Raw genomic sequence first — 15,389 nt, forward strand, 5'->3', positions numbered from 1 at the left:
CTTCGTGCCAGCAATAACAGAAAACGTTACGCTTTTCTGTGTCAAAATCCAGCATAGTAAAGTTGTAAATTGCAATTCGCCGTTTGTAATAAATTAGCTTAGATGATGATGAAGGGCAATTACAAATGGCTTCCAAGTCATATTCAACGAAATGTATATCACCAGATTGTGCTAATATTTTTGCTTCATCACGATGTCGGCGTGCAGTAACTTTTCTTTTTATATGTTTTTCATATTCTTCTTTCTGCTTCTCTTTTTCTTCTGCGTTTGAATGTTGGAAAGTAAAACATTTATCACACAAATCTTTTCGTTGTCTATAGAAACCAATATTAAATTCTTTATTAAAAACCATACGGTAATAAGCTATGTCAACAGGTTCTCTTTGCTCTTCACAACATTTACTTATATAAAGCTCGTACATCTTGACTACATTCAAATCTTGGTCTATGAACTCTTTTTTTGTATCTTTTCGGGAATAGTGTGCTGGCATTCGGGGAAATGATTTAATATGATCTCGTATGAACTGCCTGGTATCTTCAGACTTTTTATTATGAGGCACGTGTTTTCCCCGTCTATCAGCGTCAACAACATTAGTTTCAGTCAATTTTTTGAAACAAAATCTCACAAATGTTTCTGAGACACTCAATGTTGCTAAAAAGAATTTTTGACATACCTTTTCCTTTTCTGTGGCTCCACTTTTTTTTAGAAAATATTTATTTGTCATTTTCCTTTTACTATCTAAATTAGCAGTTCGTTTTGTTTGTGTAGGTATTCGATTAACTAAGCCTACAATATATTGCCTCTTCTGATTTATATTATCAATGTTCCAAAAAGATGAAAAGATTTCCAGCCGCTCTTCTTCACTAAATCTGGTCGTACATTTTTCTCGACACGTCCCCATACACTTCGATTCACCCAATAATTTTCCTGGTTTTAATACACCTTTACTGGAGAGGTAAGGTTCACCTTTTTGTCTTCTGTTTTTTCTCAAATTCTTCTTCCATTTCTCGGGCTCCGCTTGACCTCGGCGCTGGCGTTTCCGATTTTGAAGACCAGGTATGACAGACTGAACCCCAGCAATATCGGTAGTATTCGTTTCTATGTTTGTATCAAGAGTATTACTAGAATGAGGAATGTTTTGGGTCATAATGTCATTTATTTGAACATTATTTCTTGTTTCTGAAATTGAAAAATCACTTGATGACAATATACATTCATCTGGCGCAGGCTCGCCACCATTGCTCGAATGTGATAAATACAAATCATCATTTAAATCAATAAGTGACACATTTTCCAATGTCAATAATTTTGTGGGTGACGGTCCAAGCTCGTCAAAAACAGAGAGAGAATCATTTTCTAATGTTGTCGTTAATCTACTAAAGGATGGTTGAGGACAAGGGCTTAAGCAATTGTTGATTTCTTCAACGGCAGCATTGCAAATGGTTTCGATTGAATGAGTTGGTTCCTGAGACAAAACGATACAAAAATATTTAACTTTAAAAAAAATAATATCATTGCTGTAGGTATAGGTACTTAATATTGATTCTAATGAGTAAAATGGTTTGATTATATAATATTAATAAATTTAAATCGTAAATTACATACATTTTATAATAAAAATAATACAATATTATTATTAGTATTATTCGGTTTCAAACTCTTTTACACTAACCTTACGTACTTAGGAATCGAACCCTTACAACAGCACGCTTAATGCAAATTAATAAAAATCAACACTAAAATATAGGTATAATATAGATAGATAACTCACCTGTTCAAAAATCTGATGGAATTCGTCGCGAACCTGAGATGGTTCTCTTCGTTTCAACGATTCTAAAATCTTCCAGTTTCTATTGTTTTTCTTCATTTTATTGAATCACAGTATTATTGTTACTTAAAATCACTATTACGAAGTAACAGCAAAAAAAGTAGTGTCCTAACTTCAAATCAGGGGGCTCCCCGCACTGCGTGTTTCTACTCGTTGAGACCTTACATCAACTTTTAAATGCCAAATTAACGTAAGTTTATATTTTGTCAATGGACTATAATACTAATCGAACAAAATAGTACTGCCACAAAAACGTAAATCGTAATACATCGTTTTGGCCATTGATTGTATTATTTATCTAACAAAAATGTTTGTGCCAATACAACGTAAATACACAAATGTTACTCTGGTTCTTTAAAATAAGCATCATTACAAAATTTTGTAATGACCAAAACAACGTATAAGCTTTTACGTTCTTATGGTTCGTATAATATTGCCAAACGAACTATATTCTAATCATAAAAACATTGTTTTTAGAAATACGTTCCTATAGCTCTAAAGAGGTAAGAAGATAATTAGAACTATTTAAACGGTATTCATAATACGTTTTTCTGGTTCCATTGAAAATTATTCTGAAGCTATTTAGTTTTTTTGGAATTTGATAAATATTGACTTTACCGTTACCTCGTTTTGGCAATTCATTAAGGACTATATTGTGAACCGTTTTATGAAATAAAACTTTTTTTGATTTTTTTGTAGATACGTTCATCTGGTTCTTATGCCGCGACATAGTATACACATTACACTAACAAGCACCCCATTATCCACAATGGGGCGTTTATAAGTGTGTATGATTGTGTATGATATCCTGTAGAAAAGCCTCAAGTTCGATGTAGAAAAATATTATTAACCAGTTCATTGATGTTTTTTTATACATTATTAATTATTTATTAGCTTTATTTTTATTACCACTAATTTTTTTTTTTATTAAAGATAAAAAAGTAAATTTTATGGGAAATAATTAAGATTGATCACGTGACGGTCCATAAAATGAACTGCATAATGCAGGACATATTCTAGCACCAAACTTTGTTTAGAAGTAGAACCCAATCTCTATTCTCTCTCGCGTAATCCAATAAGACGGTAATCTAACACGACCGGAGGGCGATCGGGAACTAGACCAATGACTTTACGTGTTTAAGAAGGCACGATACTATAACACCGTTAACTGAATCCGGGCTGCTATCGATAATCTATTGATGGTAGAACAATGTAACTTCACTTGCAAAATCCTTGGACCGGATGCTCGACTAGATTTTACAGCTGTAAATCATACTTTTTTTATATTACATTTTACATACCTGCAGCCTGTAAATTTCCCACTGCTGAGCTAAGGCTTCCTCTCTCTTTGAGGAGAAGGCTTGGAGCATATTCCATCACGCTGCTCCTATGCGGGTTGGTAGAATACACATGTGGCATAATTTCGATGAAATTAGACATATGCAGGTTTCCTTACGATGTTTTCCTTCTCCGCAGAGCACGAGATGAATTATAAACACAAATTAAGCACATGAAAATTTAGTGGTGCCTGCCTGGGTTTTAACCACTGGACCATCTCGGCTTTTTTATATATTTTACTTAATCTATACTGACATTGCGTTCTTACCTTTATTTTTTATTATTTATTATATTAGCAAAAATTAAATAATCCGGGCAACTGCAAGTCGCGCACTGAGGGTTCTGTACTACGACACAATACTAAAATAGATTTACTGGTTTCATATACATATGCTGTTTGTTGTTTTGTTTTCCTTTGCGAAACCAGGTACTGTAATTCCTAAACTCAATTTAAGAGGTTAGTTCTGTTTAGGTTAATACTGTTTTGAATAGTGTCTTTACCAAGATTTGTGCAGCATGGCGCAATACAGCCTGAATCGCGAAAGCATAACTGCACTTTTGTTATTTCAAGTCGTACATTGCTATCTCGAAAATCAACCTTTGTCGAATGTCGGTCTAATGATGAACCTTGTATCTATCCCGTATTTTTCAGGTATTCCTTCGTAACTCGGTTATAAGCTAGAGATCACACTCTATGAAAGGCAGTTATGAACGATACTATATAAAATTTAACTACTGAGTTTCTGGCCGGTTCTTCTTGGTGGAATCTACATTCTGAACCGGTGGTAGCTTCACTTAATATACTTTTGTAATGACGATTCAAAAGTGTTTATAAAAGCCTACTTTAATAAAGTATATTTAAATTTTGATGTATGACTATTTATTATTATACTAAAACTAAGATTTTAAGATCATAACATTTAAAACGGTTTCATGTAGATAAATGTAAATAAAATAAGAGAAGGCATATTATTAAGGATCTGCAAACATCTTGAAACATAAACTCTTCGTAAATCAAATACTGTAACCAATATAATATCCGAAATTTATTTCAATATCAGTATCGAAAAACTTCAACGAGCCTCATCCTGTTGATTTTATTACAAACATTCAAGTGTCACATAATTTTAATAATTTAATATTGCTATAATATTTAATTCGACGACCTCCGTGGTCGAATAGTGTGTACACCGGTTTTCATGGGTACGCCACTCTGAGGTCCCGGGTTCGATTCCCGGCCGAGTCGATATAGAAAAAGTTCATTAGTTTTCTATGTTGTCTTGGGTCTGGGTGTTTGTGGTACCGTCGTTACTTCTGATTTCCATAACACAAGTGCTTTAGCTACTTACATTGGGATCAGAGTAATGTATGTGATGTTGTCCAATATTTATAATATTTATATTTATTTATAAAATGATATTGCTTAGTTTATTAATTTTATTTTATCTTTGAGTAATAACATATCTTTACTTTTCTTACAAATTTTATTATCTAAGAAACTATATATTTTTTTTAATATTTTGTCCTCAATTGCAAGTATTTAATTAAGACACTCTGCTAGTCAACCAATAATGATTTAATATTAGAAAAATATAATACATTAATTTAGCTAAAGGTTAATTGCATTAAAATTCCCTAAGGCTCACACACATACGCGATTAGGCAGAACGGTTGCGAAGACTTAATCCTCTGTAAGCTGTAGCCACACCCGTGTGACGAAGTGGGACGGCTGCAATGAAGAATATTTTCACTCGAGGATAATTTACCGTGAAATTTCCTTACTTTATCAAAATGGGGTAACTCTACGAAGTGAATTAGGAAAAGTCATAATGAAAAGAAAAACTTTAATCACAATATCAGATTATCGCGAAACTTTTGAAATTGGAACACGGATTTCGAAACGTCGAAAACAAAGGACCTTAGAAACATGTGCACGCTTCCGACTGCCTATTATATAATTTAATAATACCTTGTTATGAGTTTAAGCTGTTATTAAATCAGGTTTATTTATTTTTATGAAATAGTAAATAGATACTGTTGTTATTTTCAATATAGAGTAATTTAACGAGACTCATTTACCTCAGGCACTTTGTTCCAATAATTTATTTTGATCCAGTTACCGCCCGAGAATTTTTCCGTGTGTGTGATGATCGTGATAGATATTGGGAAACCTATGTATTTCTGAACCCTTTACTAGGTGAGCACCTCTTTGTTTGAGTGGCTAGATATAAGCACAGATATCTAGGTTCGGAAGGTACGTAAAGTCGTTGTTTCTGGGCCTGGACTCTTTTTGCTCGTGTCTGATTTGCTGTTCCATTGGGTTATGAGAGTGAGGGAATAGAGAGTGCACCTGTGTTTGCACACACACGTTTGTGCTGTAATATGTCCTGCATAGTTGGCATCTCTCCCTTGAGATTGAGGCTGTCCTCACCGAAATCGGTCAGGACGATATCATCATCACAACGTCTATGTAAATTTTAAGGTAACTATTGAAGGTAGCTTGGTAGTAGGGTCATGTGCAATCCCATCTGGGTAGGTACTACCCACTTATCAGATATTCTGCCAAATAGCAGTATTCAATTGTGTTGTTTGAAGGTTGCGTAAGCCAGTGTGACTACAGGCCTAAGGAACATAACACCTTAATTCCCAAGGTTGGTGGCCCGTTTCTTCGTCCGCGTATATCATAAAAACGTAGTACTTTTTTTCTTATAGAATAGGTAGTCGACCAAAAAAATGCTCCACCTGATGATAAGTGGTCACCACCATCCATAAACATTGGTACTGTTAGAAATATTAATTCTCTCTTATGTCCCTCATGCCTTCTTATAACAACACAACTATTCTACGTATTGCTCTTTAGCGGTAGAGTATATAATGAGTACCACCAACCCAGATGGGTTTGGACGGAGCATTGTTACCATTCAATTATTAGATATTTATGATGTTACGTCTTAATGCCACTGATGTCTCGCAGCTGTAGTGATTTTATAGGGAAAAAAAAATACAATTTGAAGTTTATTAACCACGTTGGCGGAGTTCTCGTTTTATATCTATAATATAATAACGTACGAAAATGAGACGGCGGCGAAACATGTTTACTTGAAATTGTTACATCTTGTCGTAAAACGGTCTCGAATACTTGGAAGGGTTTTATTTTTTAGCATTTCGGTTGATAAGGTTTTTATGTATTTTTCAAAGGAAGGAACTTACCGTGCCCTTGTATTTTCTTATGATCAGTATTATTTTCAATAATAGCTTATTTTATTTTTTTACTTTTCAAAATAAATAAAACTCACTCATTTCAAGTAACAATGATTCAGTTTGCATAATAGTGACAGTAATTATGAATTTTAATAATCAGTACATACTAAATTAATTTTTTTAGCATTAGCAGCCCGTAAATGTCCCACTGCTGGGATAAAGGCCTCCTCTCCCTTTGAGGAAAAGGTTTGGAGCATATTCCACCACGCTGCTCCAATGCGGGTTGGCGGAATACACATGTGGCAGAATTTTGTTGAAATTAGACACATGCAGGTTTCCTCACGATGTTTTCCTTCACCGCCGAGCACGAGATGAATTATAAACACAAATTAACCACATGAAATTTCAGTGGTGCCTGCCTGGGTTTGAACCCGAAATCATCGGTTAAGATGCAGGCGTTCTAGCCACTGGGCCATCTCGGCTCACTAAATTAATATGATTTTAAATTAAAATAAAAGAAATTATTTCAATTATACATCTAATAAATTAATTTGAAATAACGTAAAATAAAATTACAGTGAAGTATGAAATGAAATTGGTGTACACATTGGTGGTTACACAAGCTTACATGCAATATTGCTATTTTTCCTATAATAATTTAAATTGGTTCGTTGAAACAATGATAATTATTATGAAAACCATCAAACAGACTTAGCAAGGTTGATGACGCATTAGCGATGCAAGGAATGGTTAATATTTCTTACAGCGCCATTGTCTATGGGCGGTGGTGACCACTTCCCATCAGTTGTCCCATATGCTCGTCAGCCAACATATGCCATAAAAAAAATATCATTAAAAGTTTCACAACATATATGTGAAAAAATTCATGTATTTTATGATTTCTAGGTCTCAAACAGAAATTAAACTACTCAGTAACTCAAAGCATCATGTTTCAATTTGATTAATAATAGATGAAACGACATTAAATAACACAGAACATTTTTCATACCTATTAAGCCTTAAGTTCAAATAACTGTTCCCATTCAATTTATAGAGCCTAAAGTTTGGCTATTGGTGTTATCTGGTGCGTTATTCATAGTCGTTACTAAGAAATTATGGTCATCCCAATATATTTCTTATATGTCTTATCTTGGACCCTTAAGGGATAATGTTCTGAGATTTGTTGCACGAAAAGTTTTTGCTTCGTGCAAAATACTGGTGGTGAAATTCGTGGTGAAATTGTTGCGACTTATTTTTATCTGATTGTGTTTTAGTCGATGTCAATAGAAGGATGTGATTATTGTATTTTATTTTTATTTTTCTTAGGTTCGTTAATTCTTCTTATCGTGTGTGGATTGGAGCCACTCTATCTCAAACATTATTGTAAGAGCCAACTAAGGGATTTGTTAATCCGTCAATATCATCAGAATTTAACGTCCCAACAATCAGTATTACGATGAGAAATTAACCCAACAAAATACCTTTCTATAAAGTGTTGACATCACGCAGACAGCTTGTCCGTTTAATCCTTCAAATACTTATTCTTTATGTGTTTTAAAATACTGAAAATAGTGATAACTTTTTTCTTATTATTTTTTTGCTTTAACGAAATTACATAATACACTTTGTTTGGATCTCAGAAAGGCTTAGAATACCTTTAACATCAAAAATAACAAACATGGTATCTAAAATGTTTCTCGTGTTTCTTTTTTTTACTAATTCAGGTACATAGCAATACCAAATATTGATCGTTAACGTAGACAGGCTCGAATAGGACAGAGCTATTTTGGCGAGCTTGTAAATATATCTCCAACTAGCTATTATATATTTATGTATGAAATTGTCTGGGGTAAGACTATATACGAAGGATATTTGAACCCAAATGAAAAAAAAAGTAGACTAAAATATAAGGAAAATATATTTCTTAACAAAAATATTATTTATACTTAAAATTGTAAACAACACAATCATAAAAAAATTATGTTCAAAATACCATAACAAAATTCTCACAGGTCTAAAATGTTCGCAAGTATCAAAATAAAAGAGCAAGGATTTATAAGTCCAGAGACCGCTTTAATATGCTTAAATTAGATTTATAACTCACTTTGAGTTAATTCCTCGGAATAATGATGAATAGTCGGCTGTTTCTAAGTATTTTATACGCCTTTTGAATGCCTGAACATAATTTTTTTCAGGGCTATTTGAATGCAATTTCTTTTTCCATAAATTAATTTATTTTTCAAAGTAAAATACCGGATACCTAGATAATTCGCTATGTGAATACCAATTCGCAATAAAAATTTAAATTACATTATTTAAAAGAATGTCAGCTTAAAGTCTGTGCGGGATATAAGCAGCCGACATGTGCGTGCAAGCATTGCATGTTCCATCTCATAATACCATGCAATGGCAAATCTGATTGACACCCGGATAGACTTCAGTTGCAAGATGTACGGCTGTACGTGCTTACCAACTTCTAAGGCACTGGAGTGTAAACTCAGCTGACTTCAATATTCAACTATCTGGTTGAAATTTTCTGAAATGAAACAGCCAATTAATTTTTATTGGCTCTACCCAAGGCTTGAACCCTGAACCGTAACGCCTTTGGTCTTGACCACTACATCAAACAGGCTATGTAATATTAGTGGAAAACAAGCTGCTATGTAACAAAAATCCAAGAAAAAATACAATATATCAATAAACACCAAGATACCGTCAAACATAATTAATTAGAATAAATAAATTTTTTTTATTCATATTACTCTGAAATACACTTTGAAGTTTCGCAATCAATTTTAAGCCTTTTTAAAGATGGAGGATAATATCTTACTTATTAATCAGGAATATATTAATCAGGATATTTTACTTTATAATTATCATCTCAGTAGGTGAGGTAATGTTCCATTATAAGACAGAAAATATTTATAAGAATTCGATAACAAAAAATACGGAATTTTGCCTAAACCTCTATAACATACCGCATTTGATATTTTACCATCAAATAATAGCACTAAATTGTGTTCGGTTTGAAGGGTGAGTAAACCAGTTTAACTACAGCTACAAAGGACATAACGTCTTAGTTACCAAGGTTGGTGGCGCATTGGCGATGTAGCATTAGCATTAGCATTAGCAGCCTGTAAATTTTCCCACTGCTGGGCTAAAGGCCTCCTCTCCCTTTGATGAGAAGGTTTGGAGCATATTCCACCACGCTGCTCCAATGCGGGTTGGCGGAATACACATGTGGCAGAATTTCGTTGAAATTAGACACATGCAGGTTTCATCACGATGTTTTCCTTCACCGCCGAGCACGAGATGAATTATAAACACAAATTAAGCACATGAAAATTCAGTGGTGCCTGCCTGGGTTTGAACCCGAAATCATCGGTTAAGATGCACGCGTTCTAACCACTGGGCCAACTCGGCTCTTTGTTGGCGATGTAAGGAATGGTTAATATTTCTTGCAGCACCATCGTCCATACCATCAGGTGGCCCATTTGCTCGTCCGCCAAACTGTTGAAGGCCTATTACGTTATTGAGAAATTAAACAAATGCCATGAAAATACATCAAAGTTAGGTAATTGTTCCTAAAAATACCTAACAGACCATGATGACCATTATTTTTTTTCGACGAGTTACCAGTTTTGACAGTCTATCTAGACACATATAAATAATCAAATATGTACATTAAAGCTTGATTTGTGAATATATTAATTAGGTAACGGAAAATATTTAAACCCACAATATTCTTATAATAAATATTAAGAGAAAATATTTTGTTACAATTCGCAACTTTCAAACAATCTTCGGAAGTTTGTTTCGCATAAATAGAAAACAAAAGGTGAAGTGAGTACTTTTAAATTTACAACATAAAGTTTGATGTTGTATTGAATAGAATTCTTAAAGTTAAATGCAGTCTCCTTTTAAATAAACACATAGATAAAATAGTGATAGAGATTTGGTTCATTTAAAAAAAGAATTAAACTATAAGTAATAATGATAATCTGTCATCCACAACGAATAAGCCTGCGATGTCGATGTATGGCAGTTGGTACATGGAGATGGTATCCGCAGTACAGTACATATAAAATACTAGCGAACCATCCCTTTCGCTTCGCTTCGCTCGGCTGCAATGCTGATACTAAATACACAACAGAATGTATTTATATGCAACATAGTTATTTGTCGTTAGACAATACAAACCGCTGCGTTCCTGGATTTTAAATCTGTAATATCTTCGAAAATATTCATTTAATTTACATATGGTATTATTTATCTATATGAAATGCATAATATATTTAAGGTAATTTACAGAAAAAGGATCAATGTTGTATTGCTTAAAATCGCTTCGTAAATAAGCCATTTCTTGTAAAAAGTAAATAATACAAAGATGGTTGTTGTGGGTTATACGTAAGACATATACCATCACGGACTGTTTTGTAGACCTTTGTAAGTTGAACAATATTCTAGTACATTATTTTGATCTATCTCGTAGGGTTCAGCCAGCATTTGCAATGTAAGCTCAAAAGATGTGTTTATTTACATCACATTAGAAACCGCTAAAATTATCAGTGTTTTTCTACTATATAATGTATGTGCTACACATATAAACATTCCCTTTGAATTAATCTATCTATTAAAAAACGCATCAAAATCCATTGCGTAGTTTTCAAGATCTATGCATACATAGGGACAGACAGACAGCGCAAGTGACTTTGTTTTATGCTATGTAGAGCTGTATATGACGGCGACTGTGGTTCCGTTATTGAAAATGATAGTCTCGATAGAATATCAATTTCTAGACGAGAGTGATTGCATACCTTTTGCTGTTAAACTCACTCTGGAGGAACGTCAAAACGGACGATCTCGTTTTCGTGGCTGCACATCAACGATAGAATGCCGTTCAGTTGGAATTCGTTTGACTCTTAATAAATAAGAGTGAGAAATACTTCATAATGGAATTACCCATGGATGCAACTGATACGCGAATATATCTTTATTCTTGTTATTATTTATCCAAAAATAATCGATTATAGTAGTATTACGTCGCAATTTCGAACTTTGCCGTTTCATAGATAAGACGACCCCCGTGGTCGAGTAGTGTGTACACCGGTTTTCATGGGTACGTCGCTCTGGGGTCCCGGGTTCGATGTCGAAAAATGTCATTAGTTTTCTATGTTGGCTAAGGTCTGGGAGTTTGTTGTACCGTCGTTTCTTCTGATTTTCATAACACAAGTACTTTAGCTACTTACATTGGGATCAGAGTAATGTATGTTGTCCAAGTGGTAATAAGGTCATAAATTCAAATCATTTGTAAAAAATACATTGGTAAGGAAAGCATATTATTTGATACATAATTATATTGATGATAAAAAAGCATGGAGTTAATGCTTTTTGACTTCCAGGCAGGATTTATAACATACAAATGTAATATTGTTTTAACTAACGTAACTGTATTTTTAGATGTTGAAAAAGAGTGACTACTATCTTTCTTGCTTGTTATTCTCGGTAGAATCTACATTCCGAACCGGTGGCAGCTTCATTTAATATAGTTTGTTAAATGGCGATTAAAAAGTGCTTGTAAAATTCTACTTGAATAAAGTATATTTTGATTGTATATATGATGTGATTTTTGGAACCAAGTTATTTTACGCGTCTTACAGTGGGGTGAACTGGCAGAAATCGTCACGTAAGGAAAAAGCATTATGCCCCTCGAGGCGACCTTTTCCTGTTATTTTTCTCTCTCTCTCTCTCTGTTTCTCTTTTTCTTTCCATTGTATTCGGTTTTGTACAATATTATTAAAACCCATTTTTTTATGCATTTTGGACTTTCATTAAAATGTTTTTGATTTATTTAATTGGATCTGTTATTTAATAAATAATGTATAGTGAATTTTATCAATTTTACTTTATTAGTAGATATTATTAAAACAAAAAAAAATAGAAGTTTTCACAATTTTAACTTATTACTATTGACAAAAATGACTAATTTAAAAACATATGTTATATTGATTGTTACACAGTAACAGCCGATATATGTCCCACGTCTGGGCAAAAGCCTTCTCCTCTGAGCTGAAGATTTATTGCACAATAAGCTCTAAGTGCTTGAGTGACTCCTTAGATAAAATAGAATATTTACATAAAATAGAAAGACATAAGACAAATTCTGACTCGTGCAGGTTTTCATCAATATATTACTTAAAGGCATTTTTACAACCTTTTTTTAGTTATTTTTTTATTACATGGGTGAACCTGCAAATGGTTCACCTGATGGTAAGTTGGTTAATTTCTGTACATAATTCATATCGCGCTGAAGTAAAAGATCATGAGGAAACCTGCATGTGTCTAATTGTAATGGACTTTTACCACTTGAGTATCCACTTATGCACATTGGAGCAGTGTGGTGGAATAAACTCTATCCTTATCCTCAAAGGGAGAGGATACTTTAGCCCAGCTGTGGAATATTTCATGCTGTTACTTTACTTACTCTTACATGCAGGCAAAGCCACGGGTGGCCAATAGATTATAATTTCTATTTACGATAACGCGTTGCAATCAATGTTAGCCGTCGATCAATTGGTTTGAAGTACTTTTAATTACGGACTCAGCGTCAGGTGCAGCACAAATGAATGGAAATTCGATGTATCTCGTGGTTTAAGATAAATTGCTGATGAATCCGGGCTTTCCGACCAGTTGCGGACTAGTGGTCCGTGACGTAGCGTTTACAGATAACAATGAAATATTTGGACCCGAATACAACACTAAATCACTACCTATCACTTGAATTTTACTCGTTTTTTTTTCTAAAAGAATTAATTATAAATGTAACGAAATTTCGATTGATGTGACTTCCAATAGGAATGTCAAAAGAGGATTTAATTAAAAATACTTTTTGGAATACAAAAACAACATTGAAATACATTAATCTATTATAGTGAATAAACAATTTAAATTTTCTACTCGAAAGATCGATGTAAATAAAATATTAGCTTTTGGATAAATTAACAAATATTAAACTTCTCCATAGGCCATAAATTTTGTTCTCGTTTCCAATTCCACGGATTGATTTAAATAATAATTTATGGGGTCAATAGAATCGTGTTACATATAAACACGGTATATTACAAAATCGTACGACCTTATCAAGCGAGTGAATAGATATACATCGATTTATCTCTTTCTTTCATCAGCAATTCGACATTTGAAAGATTAAGACAAATCATATTATAAATATGCTAGAAATATTAGTAAGGAGGTAAATGTATTTTGTATTATATTAATACCACCAGGCACCAGCTTCGTTGGTCTAGTGGCTAGATAATATAACACCAGAAATCCCGAGGTCCAGGATACAAACCCTTTTTTTATTTGGTTTTTCTGTCAATAAAATGATCTCAGTTACAGCCCGGAGTCTGTAAGTGGAATAGCGAACACTCTTGTGCCTGCGAAATCTCGTCAACCTGTTAGTCCTGGTCCTGAAACCTTTCCAATCGTATTAAATTTGCCGTCCCATCAAATTATGATAGTGCACATGTCTGTGCGCACACACTTGTGTACTGAAATATGTCCAGCGTAATGTATGTATATATATGTAATGGGGTGGTTTCCCTTGCGATTGGTCGCTTTTTTTTTTCTCACTGGAAGAACGCATTACGCGTTTCCCCCCCATGAAGGGGGGGGGGGGGGGTGTACGTGGGTCTCGTCGGTGCCCAGAACGACACTATTAGCCCTAATACACCGGAATACCCACTAAAAAACCAGTGATACCTCCATCTTTTAAGCGGCCGCCACAGTATCACTTTGAGATTTGCCGCCTTGGTTGTAATCAGTTAAAACATTATCATACAATATAGGTATAAAATAACATAAAATATAAAGTTAATATAATAAATAGACATAGACAACCAATGAAAAAAGCATAGCGGCGCGGCCTTTACGAATCAGTCTTTTTTATAAAAGCAAGAACTTGAAATTCACGCTCGTCACGTCAATGGTCTAAATTTAATGTGTGTGAAACTGCGAAGCGCAGCTTCAATACAGTGCTCCAAGTTCATGTTGTCAGTGCCTTAGTGCCTTCAGGTTTTTTAGGTAACATTACTATTAAAGTTTGAAGATGAGTTTGAAGTTGAGAATTTCATTATTTCTACTAAGTAATAGTATACTAGTTTTATGTATTTAATTTAGTATCTTTATTAATTAGGCATTATAAAAAAAATAGGTCCTCATTTAATAGATTGCAAGAAGCGCTACACAAAATCTTGAATGACTTCAAAACTAACGTTAGAGTATTATAATTTCTTATTGCGCATAAATGGTATCGATGGCAAATTATCGTTTCATCCTCCTCATATAATATTCATATTAATTTTCTGCATTGACGGAAAGAACTGACTTCTGTCGTTTAAAATAAAATATTAAATTATCTTAACTAATTGTTACCATAAATGAACGGCCTATAAGACAAAAAAGTTACAAAAATATCTGAACTATCGCTATATAGATGAGACGATTATTATACTGTTAACTAAATTTTAATTACTTTGCCCGATCTATTAATACATAAGGAATAATAAGATAACATAGAATTTTGATAGCGCGATTTAGTAAATATCAACAAATAAATCGACGCAATCTAACCTTAATTAGATTTTTTTATGTAAGATGATGGTAAGTGGTCACCACCACCCATAAAACTTAGCGCCGCATGAAATATTAACCATTCCTTACATCACCATTGCAACCACAACCTTGGGAGCAAAGTTCACTTACCCTTTAAACCGGAACACAACAATTCAATGTATTGCTGATTGGCGGTAGAATATATAGAGAGTAGGTGGTACCTACCCAGACGGACTTGCTCGCATTCTATCACCAAGTAAATTTTTTACTACTTCTAACGACATTCTTCAATAGGTCTACAGGGCCTTAACCTACCAAGTCAAAATAATTGACTTGGTAGCCACGGCTACGGGTTAGAAAATGTCCGTGTACAGGAGATAACCTTGAGGCTCATACCCGGACTGGA

The 15,389-nt window shown here is 33.8% G+C and overlaps 1 protein-coding gene across 1 annotated transcript; it reads right to left on the reverse strand.

Moving 5' to 3' along the window:
* Positions 1 to 444: 444 nt before the first annotated feature.
* Positions 445 to 1,867, reverse strand: LOC125068324. The gene is made up of 3 exons (XM_047677428.1): positions 1,772 to 1,867; positions 880 to 1,465; positions 445 to 572 (listed from the first exon to the last, which is right to left on the reverse strand). The coding sequence occupies exons 1-3, from the start codon at positions 1,865 to 1,867 to the stop codon at positions 445 to 447; spliced, it is 810 nt and encodes a 269-aa protein (XP_047533384.1).
* Positions 1,868 to 15,389: the final 13,522 nt, after the last annotated feature.

Source organism: Vanessa atalanta, chromosome 13, assembly GCF_905147765.1.
Source record: "Vanessa atalanta chromosome 13, ilVanAtal1.2, whole genome shotgun sequence".
In the NCBI taxonomy this organism is placed as follows: domain Eukaryota; kingdom Metazoa; phylum Arthropoda; class Insecta; order Lepidoptera; family Nymphalidae; genus Vanessa; species Vanessa atalanta.

What these genes read in the sequence shown, in the direction of transcription:
- LOC125068324 (XM_047677428.1), bottom strand. Translation starts at nt 1,867, where the DNA reads ATGAAGAAAAACAATAGAAACTGGAAGATTTTAGAATCGTTGAAACGA. An exon ending in TCCATCAGATTTTTGAACAG is followed by an intron (nt 1,466 to 1,771) that starts GTGAGTTATCTA and finishes GTTTTGTCTCAG; the next exon opens with GAACCAACTCATTCAATCGA. An exon ending in GGGGACGTGTCGAGAAAAAT is followed by an intron (nt 573 to 879) that starts GTACGACCAGAT and finishes TGACGCTGATAG; the next exon opens with ACGGGGAAAACACGTGCCTC.